The 18,006-nt window shown below is 36.9% G+C and overlaps 1 protein-coding gene across 8 annotated transcripts in view; it reads right to left on the reverse strand.

Moving 5' to 3' along the window:
• Positions 1-18,006, reverse strand: part of LCLAT1 (lysocardiolipin acyltransferase 1) — a 159,493-nt gene that overhangs the window by 44,814 nt on the left and 96,673 nt on the right. For all 8 annotated transcript variants that reach the window (XM_088796232.1, XM_074331848.2, XM_074331846.2 and 5 more), the window contains one exon: positions 16,842-16,958. In XM_088796232.1, coding sequence (XP_088652358.1) covers positions 16,842-16,958 — 117 coding nt within the window. The remainder of the gene's footprint in view (positions 1-16,841; positions 16,959-18,006) is intronic.

The raw sequence follows: 18,006 nt of genomic DNA on the forward strand, positions 1-18,006 counted from the left end.
CAGCACTGCCCTAGGCAGAGAGAAACAAAAACACAGACACTGACAAACTCATGATTCTTGCCCCAAAGGGAATTGCAATCTTGAAAGGAAGATAAAACATATTTGCAAATTATGCGATTCTTAAGAGTGTTTCAGTTGCTGGAGAAGAAGATTAGAGGAGGACTAATAGCACTGCCAGCTGAACAGACTGAGCAAGAATCGCCCTGAGCTGGGCATAAAAGAACAGGCACAGCCGACCACGACGCAGCAGCAATGGGAGCGCTGCAGGCGGAGTGAGGAGTGCAGCCATGCAGGCAGGGCCGGTCACCACGTGGGGTGCAGCTTAAAGCTGCAGTGGAATCAGACTGGGCCTGTGGCCTGAGGTCAGCAATGCTTGAACTTGTTTTCATCAGCTTCCTTTTCTCATTTCCACAGCAATCGTTCCAAACTCCCATTGATCAATTCCACCATCATCATCAGATCACCTAACCTCTGATCAAACCGAGAGAATAGTCTTCCATCAAATAATCCCTCACTTGCTCACTAGCTACTCCCCAAACCAAAATATATATTTATATTCAACCTTTCCTCCTGCCCTAGAAAATGAGGAATCCTCTTACCTTTGTTTCTAGCTCCTCTCAATTTCTTAGAAAAATTTGCTCCATCATTAATCCATGTCACTTTCAGCTTTTCCTCCGCTGAGTTTTCTCAGCCTTTAGAACTACTCACCTCGCCCTAGTCATCTTGGATGCACCTGCCTGTACTGGCTACTCTAACTCTCTCCTGTCCTTTATCGGCAAACTCCTGCAGGAATCAGCTACACTATCTCTACTGGCTCGTATCAATCTTCACTCCACTCTCATCTGGCTTCTGGCACCCCCCGTTCCTGAGAAACTATTTTCTCGAAGGTCAACAAATACATCCTAGTTGCTGCACTCAGTGAGTCTTCTCAGACTTTGTATCTAAAGATTCTATTAGCACCTAGAATTTCAGACACATGGCTGGTGTTTTAGAGAAAGAATCTACAAAGTCCATGAGTGTCTGACTTTGCAAACAGGACACGACTGCTGAAAAAGGTTAATTTAGATCAAAGCAATATTTGCAAATATAAAATTATGACCATCTACAGCCATATACAGAAAAGGCAAGATTTTTTTTTTTAATTCTCAAAATCATTTGTAAAAACACAAATAAGACATTTTTCCAATGATTCTTTCCTAGGAAAAAGCTTTTTAATTAGGATAAATCATACTTTTTCCCCTACTATATGCCATTTTACTGTCTGTAAATACCTTACTCGTGGATCAAAAAAGATTTAAAAAACATGAGATCCAATTACTTTTACTGAGTCTTCCTTTAACCTGAACATAATTCATGCAGAAAATTTAAAAGAAGCCTATTTTGAGATGATTATGAGGATGATAAAGCCAATAGATCTTATTTTATCTGAGAAGAAGTAATAAACTGCTTAGGAAGATAATCAACTCCCTTGGAATACTAAGAAGGGAACAATTTACTCACCAGTCCCAGAGTATTTATAAAGTCATAAATATTATCTTCACAACTCCCACTGTTTAATTCTGTTCTTTTTCCTACTTTGTTAGACTTCATGACAACTAAGACTACCTCTAACTTAGATCTCACAACTTAAAAAGTTGAACACTGGGCTCCAATCGGGCCAGTCTCCACTGTTGGATCGCCAACTCTGACTGTACTCTTTCAATTTCTTTACCAAATCAAATCCTACTATTCCTTAAGATCTAATTCAAGGTCCAGTTCTCTAAACTCTCTCCCTTACTCTGCTGCTCTCTACAGCCCTTCTCTGCTAAGCACGTGTATATTGTTTCTGTGATACTTGACCAATGTGGGTATAGGGATGGGTTCATCATAAATTTTTATTCTGATGCTGTTACCGGCATGCATTGATCGCACAGTATTAGCTACAAAGCGTAGGCTTTAAATAAGACTCAGATTATATGCATTTACAAAAAAAATCTCTTTAGGATGTTTAAATATAAACATTTAATAAGCACAATTTTAATGATAATAGATACAAGACAAACTTTTTATAATACGTTTCCCTTTGTCTAAACTCTGTTCATCTGTCAAGTCTAAACAAAAGTCCTATCAAGTCTTTCTTACTTTCAGTTGTTACCAATTTCCATCCCTAAAGTACTGATGGTTTCCCACTTAACGGTGGTTCAACTTTCAACTTTTTGACTTTACGATGGTATGAAAGTGATAGCATAATAAATGACATGATATTTCACACTATTATGCCATAGACTTTGTGTTAGATGGTTTTGCCCAACTGTAGGCTAATGTAAGTGTTCTGAGCATGTTTAAGGTAGTCTAAGCTAAGCTCTGGTGTTCAGGAGTTTAGGTGTATTAAAGGCATTTTCGACTTACACCCATTTTAAGTTGAAAAGATTTTACCAGGACGCAGCCCCATCAAATGTCTAGGAGCATCTGTATTAAAATATAAGCCTTTATTTTGACTGATTTAGTAACATAAGAGGTGGTTACAGTCTACTTAAATTACTAAGGGAACTAATATTGGAACCAACATATTCATGATGTTTCCACTGATCGGAAAGGTTATTTATTTCTTTAACAAAAACAAATTGGTAAACTGTTTGAAAACTTTGTTTAGTTTTACTATTATGAACCTATTGTGGTTGTTGAAATTCTGTTCTGGATGAAAGCAAGTAAGTCTTATGATCCAGAAAAGAATGTTCAAATTATAGCAAGTCCTCAAATAATGTCGTTTGTTTAAGGTTGTTTTGTTATGATGTTGATGAGACTCTGTAGGAACTTAACTCTTAGTTATATCAATTAGCCTACGGTAAAACTGGTTTCCTTATATATCATTCTGCCACAGTTCCAAGAATCTATTGACAACATTAAGTGAGGACTTACTGCACTTTCCACGTACTCACATCAAGAGTGTAAAGTTCCTCTCGAGTGGAAGCATATCATGGCCAAGTGGTAGATCTTTTTTAATAATGACATCTAAAAGCAGTCTGCAAAAATAGGAATAGTTTGTTGTCCGTATTTGAGGAATGCTGGTTAACTGAACTCAGTCACATCTGCTACCCAAGAATAGTGATAACTAGAAAGGCATTGACTAACGCTTCCTCTTCTGCTGTACAGGAACTCATTATCTTCATAAATCACTAAGAACTTAATGCAATAAGTAAAATACAGGAAGAACCTTAATGCCTTGACTTTTAAGACGGTGACTGCTAAGGTTCAGGTTTGAGCAGAGCAGTTTTTTTAGTTTGGATAATAAAGCCCTACGAACACACATATTTTAATACCCAACTTCCTTTTTTTATCTTATGCTAAAGACCATTTCAAATCTATGAGGAAACAGGGACGATGTAAACCATTAATAAACGATGAATACAGGATCTTAAACTTTTGTACCACATTCTCACAAATTCTGTAAAAGGTTCTACATATAACCATAAACTGCTTTCAGACAAAGAATGGAGTTTAGGGAGATCAAAATCGATCACTTCAAGGAAAGCAGCTGTTAACCTCCAGAATACAGCAAACAATGCTCCACACAAATTTCTCCCATTCAACATCTAAGAAATTGTGTAGCAGCCTCACAGTATCAAAGGCTGGTTGTTTAAAAGCCTACAAATACCCACGTCTCTAGCTTCCTTTAAAATGTGTTATACATAATAAATAATAAGGCATCACAGACAGATGCTTACTTAACAGCACTCAAGTATTTGCCACAGAAGTACTTTAGTCACCACACAGGCATGTAACATGAACAACAGAGAACGAAAAGACAAAGAAGAGCACACACATGCCGCTTGCTGTCAAAAGATTTAGGACAGTGACTTTTTTCACATAAAATATTAGAATGAAAAGAACCAAACACATTGTAGATTATTGTTAGTTTATTACATTCAAATGAGACGATAACTGGAAAAGATACTTTACAAAACAAAGATTGAGAAATAACTGTAAGTTAGTGGTTATTGGTTATATTACGTTAATTTCTCTTTCAATTATCATTCCCTCTGGAAAAGATGACTAAGCCACAATGAAAAGTATTTGCATTAAGTTATAAATTATCACAAAATGAACATAGTAAAACGGGCATGTTGTGTGCATATGCGTGCTGACAGATTCTCCAAGTCAGTAATCTTACCAAGTAGGAGAACTTGGTAAGAACTTGGAATTTACTCCATGTAGTCAAATGATAAATAATGAAACCTTTCATTCCTGCACCAGGAATGAAAGCCACTGAGGACACGCATGATGTCCTCTCCTATGTAACTTTCTTAGAAGAAAGCGACATCGTATGCTTCATGCAGTACAGAGGTACCAGCTTAAGATAACTGTACCGAGACCTGGGCTGTTTTGCTCAGCCCAGATCCATCTGGTGCTTTTAGCAATCAGATGGTAATTGTAGGGTGCCTGCATTATAAAATATATATAGTAAATTATATTATACATAATTTTATATTACATATAAAATATAATTATGCAGAATAAAATGGAGAAAATGATTCATTTAGAAAACTGCTCAACTTTCAACATTAATAAGTAAACAATTTCTGTATTTAGTTTCATGTTCTTGGGGACTGATTTTTTTTATCAGAATCTATTTTTAAAAAGTAAAAACACATGAACTTGGTTTGCATGTGCACACGCAGACACACACACCAGCAAGATCAGTATTATTTTAACAATACCTTGTAATACTCAAAACAAACATCAATTTATTTAAAAACAAAAAATGCAGGTCCTAGCAACTGGAAAAAATACAGGAAGATATTTTGAATAAGGAAGAAAAGTCTATAAAGCTAAAAGAGAAAAGGCACAACTTTTATAAATAATGAAATGGACACATGCCCAGAATAAAGGAGAAACAAGGTAAAGCTTTTTTGGACAAACCCAAAAAAGAAATATAATATATCCACAACGAAATTGTATACTTGTAAAACCAAAAGCAAGCATAAGTTCCTGTTAAGATGAATTTCTGGATTCAAAGAACCACAGGGTTTAGATTCAAGCCCACATCTCAACTTCAGTGAAAATAAATTTTGATTTTCATATGAACAGGAAGCTAAAGTATATTGCTACATACATTTCTGAATAAGCGCTGAAACGCTTGTAGTTTGCTCCCAAACAACATTATAAGGACATAAAGATTTCGTACATAGCTGCCACATGGTGAGTTAACACCGTGATGGCACAGCTACTGGCATCCTCTGCTGTGTCCTATCCCTCACTCTTGTCTCCAGAGGAAAAACTGTCAGAACATTTTCATGTATGTAACAATATTCTTCATAGTCAGTATACACTTATCACTCAACAGCAACTCCACAAATTTTACTTACAAAGCTTCTTCCACAATTCTGGGATTTTAAAATAAACATATTTTGTAAGTGTCACAGTTATCAGCATTTTTTCAGCATGTTACTCTTAAAATAATATAAACATTATAACAGCACATCAATATTTAAGCACAGACAAGCCTTTTGAATGAGTAAAATATAACATGTATGCAATTTTCACTCGTGTGAAAATAACATCTAACCAACAGCAGAATATATATTTTGAGACTGTTTTATTACTAGTGCCATAAGACATGCACTCATTATCACCCAGACCTACCTTTCACACTAGTAGGCGTTTATTATAGCTGGCTGATGTTAGAGAAATAGTATATAGCCTCAGGATAAGATTTTTCTCCTGCTGAAGTCAAGTGGTACAGAGAGGTACAGGCTGCAATGATTGCCTCATTAGTGCGATCTCAGAGTCTGAAACTCACTGAGTACAAATACTAATAAACCAGGGAAACATTTCAGAACCACAATTCCATACTGAATTTTTACATGATCAAATGCCAGACCCTGTTCATTTAAGTTACAAATAACATGGTTCTGTATGTCCCTTCTAATAGTACAGATAATCTTAAAAAAAAGAAAGAAAGAAAATTGGCCTTACCTTTACCCTTCAGTAGTTAACAAAAGAGAAGACTGTCTTAAGACAGCATTTTTTGTTTTTACCAATTGTGCACCTGCCTGATTCAAATCTAACCTCTGCTGTGATGAAGGGGTCCAAGTGAATTAATACCTGCCAAGGGCCTCATGTCTAGACGAAGGTGGCAGGAGGCATTACTAATCAATGTGCATATATGTGTGAGATGCTGGAAACAGACCATCTACCAAAATTTGCACAAACCGGTACTGAGTCCTATAATATTCCTGACACTGTACTAATGCTTCAGCTTGAAAAATAAACAGACACAGTAGCTACCCTAAAGGAGCTCAGAGTCCAAGCAAGAGACAGACCCCCCCCCCAAAAAAAAAAGGTCATTGATTATAAAAGAATATGAAAGAAATGACTAAGACAAATGTATAGAATATGGTGAGTAAGAAGAGGGAACCCCAGTAACCCAGAGAGGTCAGGAGATTGTTTAAAGTGGAAAAAGTACGTAAACTGTTTTGAAGGGCCAACAGGAGCTACCCAGATAACTGGGAACAATTTGGGAAAAGAAATAGGATGAGAATGTATATCCCACGTAGCTGGATGAGGAGAGGACGTGGAATCAAAGCGAGAAACAAGAGCAGAAAGGCCACAGGCAAGGACGGGGTTTGGGCAATGGTCTACTGATGTGCAGGGGACCGTTTTGCTAAGCAGTGCAGAGGACACAAAAATACGTAAATCCCAGTTATTTTCTGAGGAACACACTGGCCAACCTCAGTTCGGAGGTAAGGTGGCCATCCATTCTGTGTGAATCTCAGTAGGCTCTCCTGAGCTTCCTTAGAGAATCCTACTCCCAGTTCCACCTTCTAGTAAAGCCCTTGGCCTGTACTTCACTTGTAGTACAAAGTATCTGTCAACAGATGCTTTGTGAAGAGGAATCAAGCTGCATACAAACCAGTTCTCACCCAAATGTCAGTGAGTGAAATACCATTTGTGGAGAATGGTTTGAAGGCCACGCAGTGTCTCCAGACCTTCAGAGCTGAGAAATTCTAAATCCACATACAGTGCAATGTTCTGAACGCTTATGACACTGCTTTTACGGAACTGCTCTTCCTCACACTGCTGTTAGCCAACATGGACGAGCACTGAAGCTCCGCGGGACATGTAACAAAGATGCTGTGTGGATGCTGGTCACGCCAGTGTACCCTGTCCTGTGAGGGACCACGGAAGAGCTTTCTCTCACGTCCTGCAGACACGACCATGCTTTTGCAGAGCACGTGGCTTCCTTTAATCTTATGGACCTTGTCATTGATACCATTCAGTTTCCCTCTACAGAAGGTGTCAGAAAGCTCGGGGCCAATTTTTGGACCTATATTTTATAGGAACAAAGAACCTTGTAACATGTATTTTGTATATTAACCTTATATCATATATACTAGCCTTATAACACATATTTTGTATACTAATTTCACATCCTTATTTTCCCTTTACCTTAATTTCTTCTCTTATGTTGTCGTGTTGCTGTTACTGTAGTGTATATATTTATGTTTAAATCTTTACTGGAACATAGCAGGGTATAAAATTACATCAACCTGATTGGTTCAAAAAATTTACAGGGTGTCTATTATATGCCAGGCCTGTGCTGAAGGCTGGGGATAAAAACTGTCAGGGGGACAGACTTGATGCTTATGGTCAGGAAACTGAGAGTTAATGGACAAAATAGACAATTAACCAAGTAATAATATCATAGGAAAACCATTTATCTAGGGCAAGTATAGTAGGAAAAGCATTCATACGGGAACTGGGAAGTCGGAGACAGTTGGGAAGGCTTCCAGAATGAACCGTTTTATCAATGCTCTGACCTACACAATCTAAGTATGAGGAGCTACGCGACACTGGAGAAGGCTCTGAGCCCTGTGCATTCTGGGAAAGGACAGCAGTTCAGTGAGGCTAGGACAAATGGTGCAGCTAAGGAGATGGAAGATAGGGCCAGAGAGGTGAGCCAGGACCAGGTCGTTACGGGCTGGTAAATCCTGTTAAAGAAAGTAGATTTAACCTTCGAGCACTGGGAAATCCAGGAAGAGTTCAGCCGGGAGCTGACACAATCAGATTTGCACTGTAACATTTATTGAGTGCTTGTTATTTTCCAGGCCCTGTGCTGAGCTTTACGTAAATGACTGCAACGAATCCTCACAAAGGTCCTGCAAAATCATATAAAGTAAGCAATATGGTATTCTTATTTTACAGATGTTGAAACTGGGGTGTACTGAGCGACAGTAATCTGACCAGTCCCACTGCTAATCCTGGTGAAGCCAGAATTCTAACCCAGGTTTTCTGACTCCAGAGCCTAAGAGTCTAACAGCCTCATTTAGAAAAAGGTTTGACATTCCAGTTATAATGTAGAGAAAGTATTGGTTAAGAAGAAACCAGAACTAGGAAGACCAGCTGAGCAGCTATATGATAATTCAAGGGAGATATGATGACAGTGAGAACAAAAAGAAAAAGATGAATTTGCAAGATACTGAAGAAATAGAATCAAAAGGCCCTGGTTGGAATTTCGGGGGATGTGACAAAGGTTGAGAGGGGTGAGGCAAGAATGACTCCTAGATTTGTGGCTGGAGCAACTGAGTTAATGATACATAGTGGTTAAGACAAAGACTCTACAATCAGACTCCCAGCTGTGCCATTTAAAGGGGGGAATCTTGGACTATTATTTAACTTCTCAGTACCTCAGTTTCTTCATGCATATGATAGAGATGATAATAATACTTCCTGCAAGAATTAAATGAACTAATTCATATGAAGCATAGAATCATACTGGCATATAAACACTCAATATTATTATCACCACCACCATTTCATGGTATGGTGATTTTAAGAGGAAAGGGGGGAATAACAAGTTCCATTTTGAACATATTGCAGCTGATGTGCCTGCAGAACCTCCAAATGGCAAAAGTCACATCTATGACTCTAAACTGAGAAGGGGCTTTGGACTAAGGATTTAGACTGAGGAGTCATGAGCGTATAGATGATCATTTAAACCACCAACATGAGTAACAGCACAGGAAGAATGTGTGGAGTGAAAGAACAAAGGAATCTAGGAGAGCCTTAAAAGGAACACAGACATTCAAGGCACAGATAGGTATAAAGAACCTGCAAAAAGAGTCTTGAGAAGTGGCCAGAGAAGGAAGAGAAAAAAATGAGAAGCTAAGAGGAGAGTGTATTTCAAGAAGAATCAACAGTGCCAAATGTTGCTAAGAGGAAAATAAGATAAGGATGGAAAGGTATTAATTGGATTTAGAAATAAAATCTTCCCCCTTAATGTTAAGTCTATGAGACACGGCCACTGCCGTCCTATTAGGAAGTAAGAAGTAGCATGCATTAAAGAAGCTATTAATATAAGGTCTACTGTGCTAAGTCCTATTAGAGAGGAAAAAGATATTCAGTCCAGATGACTGCCAGCTGGGAGAAACAGGAATGGATTCTTAGAGAAAGAGCATTAAAAGAAGAATAGTATTTGGAGTTTAAAGAAAAGAGCAAAGCATTGCAGGTTTTAGACTGGACAGACATAACCAGAGGCAAAATTCAGAAAGCATAAGGCACAGTCAGGAAAGGTTAATTAATTCAAGTAGGCTGGCTCCTATTACATGCGAGTTCTGAGTGGTAAAATTCTTGACCAAGAATATGGAAGTAATGCAAATATTTAAAAGTCTTTCCTCCCTGGAAAATGCCTAATTATTCTTTAATTCTCTGCTTATATGTTACCTCTTCAGTGTCATTTTAGGTAAAGGTAGACTAACCTTTCTTTACGTACTCAAGTGACTTTCTATTCATATCTCTTATGACATTGCATTCTAATTATGTTTCCTAAACCTTATGCTACTCAAAGGAATGGGCTGTGTCTTGGTATCTCAGCAAGCCAAACAACATATGTGCCCAAGAAACATTTTCTAAATACACATATCTGATTACATTAGAGTGATACTTTATGAAGACTGACTGTTAGCTGTGTGCAATATGGATTAACAAAAGAGAAACCAGGGGCAGAGCAGTCAGAAAGACAGGAAGAGTGAAAAGGAGAATGGGAAAATACAGGAAAGTGGGTTGTCTCTAAAGAGATGCTTCCAAAGCACTATTGATAGAATTTGGGGACCAAATGAAATGGGGTAGAGCGTTAAGACTAACATTTTTTTAAAACCTTAAAAAAACTTTTGACTCAGTAATTAGACTTGGAAATATATCCTTGGAAACATATCCTAAGGAAATACAGAGATTCATGCATACTGTAGTATTATTTATAAGAGTGGAACACTGGAAACAATTTAAATTTTCAACAACACAGGGCTAGTTAAATAAATAATGGTCCCTCTGACAGGCTACACATTAACATATACTTATAAAAATTATGTAACAATAGTAAGTTAAAAAAACTTTATAAAACAAAATATATAATTTGACCCTAACTTTGTTTGATCTATATAAAAATGTGGAAAAACACAGGCAGACTATATGTCACAAGGCAGGCACTGGATATTTCTGAGAAGTGATGGCAAACTACGAATGCCTTTTTCTTCTTTGTAATTAATTTTTCCAAATTTTTTATAATAAATGTTCTGTTTTTATAATAAAAAATAAACATCCCTTTTTTGTAGCAAGTGAGATAGTATTGAGAAAATCAAGTTGTCAGGCTGTTTTGAGAGGTGGTGGCAAAAAAATAAAAATGACAGAACCACAATTTGAAAGGATAGTTTGAGTGCCCTATTTTTTTGTTTTGCTTTACTTTAAAGATTTAAAAAAATAGAGGGAGGAGCTGGTAAACACGGGATCTAGGAAAATAAAAGAGATGCTTACAAAAAGATATGATATCCTTGACGTATTTTTCCATTTAAACAAAATGCATAGTACAGCCAAGGGAAACATCTTGGAAAGAGAGGAAAAAACCCTACGAAGATGACATTTTTGTATTATACCATTTGGAATAGAAAAACTGTTAACTCATTACACACTGGGAAGAACATGGGCTCTGGCATCAAACAGACCTGGGTTGAAGACATGGTGCCTCCACTTAGTAGCAGCCATGTGACCCTGGGCAGGTGGCTAAAGTGAGTCAGCTTCCTCAGGTGCCACACGGTGCAAACCAGCCCCTGGTGCAGTTGTGAGAACTGAGTGATCTGCATGAAAGTGGTGTGTGTGGAGTCCAGGAGCTGCGAGCCCAGGACTCCACTACCAGACTGTGAAGCAGGAGGTCTGAGACTGCACCTGACGGTCTGTTTTAAAAAGCTTCCTAGGTGAGTCTACTGCAGGGGAAAGAAACATAGGAACGTAAGAGGAAAGAAACATGGGAACTCAGTCCCCTGCACATGGTAGCTACTTGATAAATGTTAGATGGTTGTTTTTATGTACAGAATATAGAGCTTCTATCATTTTCCATGAAGGCTGTCATGACGTTTTTCATTAAACATAATGACAAGATCTGTCCTAAGTGAGTCTCTTAGATTTTTTTGCCATAGCAGGACGGAGAGCGAATGCAAATGAACAAAGAAAACAATATAAATGCCATTTTTGGCCGAAAGCAGTACCATGCCATTCAAAGATTCAACATGAGTGACTCCAAAGGTCTCTGACATGTGGTCATGTATAAAGCAAATTTGAATCACTTCTGCTTCATGATGTGGAGGACCGAGTCACTGAGCTTATCTGTAGGTTTTGTTGTATTCTGTTCATCATAAACAGAGAAAAGCTTCATTCCTTGTAAAATGGCCTCAAAAGAGAGTCAACTGCTATGCTAAAGTTATCTGCAAATTTGGGGAAACGTAAAAGGTCTCAGAAAATATTCTAGCAAATGTCAAAGACCTACTGTACAATTACATTTTTTAACATAAGGGAAAGGTCTTATCCTATTTCATAAATAGTTTCCAGCAATAAAAAGTCATATGAAAAGGTCAGAGTACATGGCATTTAATGCACCCAATATTTCAATAGTTAGTCTGCCTTTCTTCCTGGCCCCCTAGAACATACTGTCTGTTAGGAAGGGTCTTCGAAACACAATCCGGGGGAGGCTCCCCAACTAAGACAAGTGCAGTGTGAGCCACAGGGCGTGGTGGCTCCTGCTGGCTACCTTTACTCGGCCCCTCCCCCCACACACACACACTGTATACAGGGACTCCAGGCAAGAGACAGACTGGATTATGGGTAGGTAGTTGTGTACAATGCAAAAAGTTCAAGAAATTAAATGGTCTAACCTGCTGTTGAAGACTGAGCTGTCTGTGACTCGTACACTGCTTTCACCTCCTAGGTAAGCACCAGCTTTCTCAGAGCGGATGAGAACTACTGCAGGCCAAAGTGAGGGAGCCAAAGACAGGACTATCAGATACTGCAGATGGAATCTGGGGTTAAGTGAATAGTTCTCTCTCCCAGGATAGGCACTGAAGAGTGTTGATCAGGTGTGCTGATCAAATTACCTAGTGGGAATTAATTGTTTCTTTAGTGGTTAACCCTACATCCCCTAGATTAGTGGAAAGACAGTATCCTTCATTCCTTCCTAGTTAAAATTCAGGCATATGAGCTAAATATGGATTGAAATATGGATTGTTTCACTTTGAATTAAAAAACATTTTATTTATTTCAAACCCAAAACTTAAAGAGATCCATATGATGTTTTAGAGTCTTAACACATGAGCTGATTTGTTTGATTGACTTGTTTTAGAAATGAAAACACTAAAAACAGGACTCTTTGAGGGCAGGAATCAAGTTTTTCAAAAACGATGGTTGCACACAACCTTCTTAAATACCGCCTGTTACTCTAGGACACACGCCTTCAGCTCATTCAGACTGGTTTTGTCAAGCTGCCTGCTCAGCTTCACACTGCTCCACACTCTGCACTGTTCCTCGTGTTCTTCCTTTCCTGCCCTCAGCCATTCTCGTTTTTTCTGCTTATTCGAATCACAGACAGTCTCTAAGGTCCAAGGGAAACTCAGCTTTTTTAAGAAGCCTTACCTGAGTATATTTCAACACTACATGATCTCTCTTTACTGAACACTCCTATATTTTAGTCAACCTAATATTTACATATACCATAAAACTTAGCATGTAATTACATTGTCTTATATTAATTTTTAGATTTTTTCCCATGTATATTATTCTCATCTATCCATGAAGATGGTAAAATTCTTGAAGGCAAGGTCCATCTTAAACAAGACATACCTCCAAACAAATAGGAAGTGTTTTATCCCTCTCCCCAATTACTGTAACCTAATTTCTAGTTGTTTCAATGAGTGCAGTTGTGTTGCCGAATGGTGAAAGTAAGCATTGCATGGTTACAACTCAGTAATTGTCTTACAAAACACTCATCAAAACCAAATAATGGTTGGACCAAATCATTATTTGTCTAAAATTTTTAAAAAATGAAGCTATTATTGTTAAAAATGATAAATCACCAGAGAGGATAATAAATATAACTAATTTTGGGTGCAATGAGTTAAAAGTTTATTATTGCTGTGTAATTAAAAATAATCTTTCTCATGTAAAAGCCTCTTTCCTCTAAGTTAGCAACTTCCTTTTGGATTTGGGTTTATCTAGTATTGAAAAAATTATATAATCACATATTGAAATGCCCTGGGATTAGAGGTACATACGAAATAAATCATCCATGACAGGTATCAATGTAATATATAGTGCTCTGAGAAGATGATGCTAGGACACTATGCTTGCCTTACTTTTCAGATAACAGAAAACAATATTCAACTCAACTAATACTGACTGAGTCTCTGTTATGTGCAGGACATTACATATTCTTAAGGTTATGATCTAGTGATAGTATAAAGCAAGTACTGATGATGGAAATCAAGGTTCTCAGGGTAAACCTTTTGTAATTATTATTACAGGGACAACACATCTGTATGAATTACATAATAGGTGTTATATTTCAAGATAAGTGTGTATTTTCTAAATGTTATTCATCTCAATAAAATATATTCTAAACAGAGGCACTGAAATCACTTTCCTTGGTTGGATTTTCTCTTATTCAGTGCATCCTGGTAAGACTTTTTATCTTTATCTTCTTGATGTCCTGAATTTCTCATTTTCCCATTTGTGCTATGAGATGTGAGCAACACTGAATTCAGTTACACGTGTGAGCAGTAAAGATGTTATGTAATGAGAAATGGTTTTAATATGCAGTTTCCAGGATTCCATTAGTATATTTATTTATAATAGTCATTTGTTTTACCAGCAAGCTTCTTTTTCAAATTGATTATCAAAAGCAAAGCTAAGGGGCCGAAATATCAGAAAGTTGTGCTGGGCCCTTTCTGAGTCAGATTCCTTTTCTAAAAAGATACTCTGGCCTAGATGACTTCTAAGACCCTCTTCACCCCTGATTCTTGATGAAACTTTCTTTTTCTGTTCCCTTGACTCCCCTACACTCTCCCCCCAAGCCCCTGTCCAGATCAGAGCTGCCCTCGACTCTCCACCTGATGCCTCCTTAGGCTGTGCCTGCTCGCCTTGTCATTTCATAACCACCTCCCTTGTGACCACTATCCCTCCGTGACCTGGTCATTGAGCCTCTTTTTTTCTTTTTTTAAAAAAATCTTTCTTAAAGAAAACCATCCAGATTGCTATTATTACAAAAGTGCTTTATTAACTAAAATCACACTAAATACAAAAGGCACCAAGTTACAGTAGCAAGAGCACAGCTATTCAGTTAGACAAACCACATTCCAATAACTTGGACAAAGTTCTTTGCCTCAATTTTTGCTTCAATTTTTCCCTACGAGTTAAGTATTAATAATGGCAACTACCATGTAGGGTTATTGTGAGGATTAACTGACAGAACACTTAGCATAATGCCCAGTACTTAGCAAATACTCAAGTATTAGCTGCTGCTACTACAATCATCATCATATTTCTTATTATTATAGTGTATAGGTCCCATTCTACTTTTCTAACTGAAGGAAATGGAATCGCCTAACTGTATTTTTTTAGCCGAAGCAAATGGAGTCATCTAACTGTGTTTCTTTTTTACTGATATAAAGAGGGGGCAATCAGTTGCCAGTTGTGGCAGGAAAAATTATATCCTGTGGTTGTTGACTAGTACTCTGATGACTAAGTGATACACATTCCCCAAAGTTATAAATCTGTTTGCTACTAAAATATGTTCCAGACTTCAGAACAGAGAGCTCTATAGACATATCCTTACCCACTATAAAATAATCTCTCAATTATCCTGCCTACGCTCAGAAAGATCTTTATTAGCAAAAGATGTGTTCCAACAGAATGCTTGTGTTAACAGAGAAATCCAGTAGATGAATGTATTCCAAGATGTCAGAAACACCTTTAATGAAATCATTAAATACTATAAAATATCAGATTATGTGAGGAAATAAAAAACATATTGTTGAATGAGAAGGGTGAGTCTGAATTGGAAGCAACAGTAAGTGATACCACATTTAAAAAAGAAAGAAAGAAAGAAAAAGTAAAAGAAAAAAAAAGCATCACTGCTTTAATGTCTTGGTGCCTCCCTGTCCCATTCCATGGGCAAAAAGAACTGAGCTTCTATGGTAGATGGACACTCACTATTCACACACGACACAACCATCAAGCCCAGGAGTCCATTTCATATTAGTTCTAACCACAGAATTCCAAAAGCAAACCAAACTAACAGGGACAGCATTATTGGTTTGTAATGTGATTTTGGACTGACTGTGCATTTCTTAAAAATCATGAGTAATTAGTTGTAAAGATGCTTCATCTTTGGCAGGGTTCATTAACTGAGGTTATACTTGCTATCTTAAAACACATTAAACCGTAAAGAAACAACAGTGATACTATTTAGGAAAAGAAGTAAAAACTTTATACGTAATGTTCCAAGGTCTTTCATGTTAGGAACAAGCAGTTGTGTGACAATGTAGCAATTACTAAATGAAGGTGATAATTTGTCACAGATGTCACCATTATACAACATGGCTTGCTAGAAATCAGAGTGGAGAACAGAAACATGCAAACAAGACTTTTCTTCTGCTAGGTGACTCTGGGCTTTGAATTATTCTTGTAAAATTAGTAACACATCAGAATGTTTTGGGGTAGTTCCGTTTTCAAATACATTCGCATGTGTGCTATTTATTTGTATGTACACATGTGTGTATGAACCCATAAATATATAAATATGCAGCTATAGTAAAACATACAATTGGCTTTTTGACATAAGAATATCAAAATGTAAACATTTAAATGGGTGTTGAGCACGATATCGTCAATGGAATCATCTTGTCCCCACAGGCCCTTCAACAGACAAAGCTCTAGGAGAAGTGTGAGATGCTGTAAGCCAAAAAATAGGAAGTAGAAGAATATGCTGCTGTCCCTGAGCTACAAACATTTACTAACCATTCTGGATGCCAGTGCGATTTAACTATAAAACAGAGGTAGCACTACTGCCATCCTTATCCACCAGCATCATTTGTTGGAGTGAATGGAATAAAGGATGTAAAAATATTTTTAAGCTATAAAGAACTACAGTATATGTAATAAGATACTTTCAAGACAGTTTTGCTGCTTTATGAAACAGTTTTAAATGGAACGATAGTCTAATTGTATATCATTTTCTGTCTATTCCAAAAAAGGGGGGAAGTGTTTTGTTTTTACAAAGATCTCTTTTATATTTCCAAAGAATACAAAATATTAACACGTTGCGTACGGATCACGAGAATCTTCACAAGGGATTTAAACCCCGCCGTACGCAACGTGCTAATAGAACATTTTAGTGCATGGAGTCAACTTAGTGTAAAAATACAGTATCTCATTTCTTGAGATGAAATATAAAAAAGTGTTTTGTAAATACTAAAGGGCTATATATAAAGTTTAGCAATTCTTGCCACTTATATAAGAAAGTATACTTTAAGATGGGTGCTTACCTTCTCTTAGACGGTCTACTACAAAAGTAAAGCCTGTAGTTCTTGGATGTAAGACATATTCATATTTCTGAAGTCCATTCTTTTCAGCAAAATCATTACTTCGAGCCTTGCTGTTTTCTAAACAAAACAATAGATCATTAGAAGCCATAAAATAAAGGAATATAAAGTGAGGTAAGGAAATAGTGCAGAATTTCTTTAATAAAAGTGGCAGTTATTTTTTCTGTAATTACTGAGTATAGTATAGCATACTGAATCACATGAGAAGATATAAACACTTTAGTAAATCCCTAATAAAGACCCTATTTATCGGAATTTTAAAAATTTTATAATAGTTTATAAATTCATACTCAAATCTTTAAAATTCTTTGAGAAATTTTATAAAATAGTCAATATACAATGAAAACTGAAATATGAATCCCAATTAACTAAAATTTTCATAAAACAGTCTTTACATAATAAAAATTAAAATTTTAAAATATAAGATGCTAATATAATAAAACAGTAATAAAACATAAGGATTCAGGCATCCAAAAGAAATAACTAGCAATTTACCGTATATATCAGATCAACATTTTTTTTAACCCAGTAATTTAGGGCTTCAATGCAAAGTGAAGTATCCGCCTTGCTCAGACCCAGAGCACGCTAATATTACTAACCAAAACCGCTCCACAACAGAATGGGCATAGATTAGCACATCATGTACAAACATCTGAACATGGTTTGGCTGAATATAGTTACAGAGTCAAGTATATGTTCCAATTGTTGGCAAAAACTTCTTTTTCCATTCCATGAGGTAACTTCGTAAGTTCCAAAAAAGAACCAAACCCATTATTCAGCAAATACATTTGGAAAAAGTAAAGTGTTCAGAATCTGGCCTTCTCCTGAGGGAGATCATGAAATGCCTTCTGATGACAGCAGATGTTAGAACCTACAATCCTCAGCTGCATCCTGACATTTATAGACTATTACAAGTCATAAGAAAAAGATCTATATATATATATATAAACACAACTTTCCTAGGAGTAAATTTAAGACCATGGAGTACTCAAAGCCTCAAACACAGATGGATTCAAAATATTCAAAGTACACTCCTACAAAAAGCATTACATTTTCTTTATATAAATGAGGAATTGAGTCAAAGAATTAAATACCCACAAATCCCCAG

Source organism: Rhinolophus sinicus, chromosome 2 (genome assembly GCF_057876585.1).
Source record: "Rhinolophus sinicus isolate RSI-liver-muscle chromosome 2, RSI-T2T, whole genome shotgun sequence".
Taxonomy (NCBI): domain Eukaryota; kingdom Metazoa; phylum Chordata; class Mammalia; order Chiroptera; family Rhinolophidae; genus Rhinolophus; species Rhinolophus sinicus.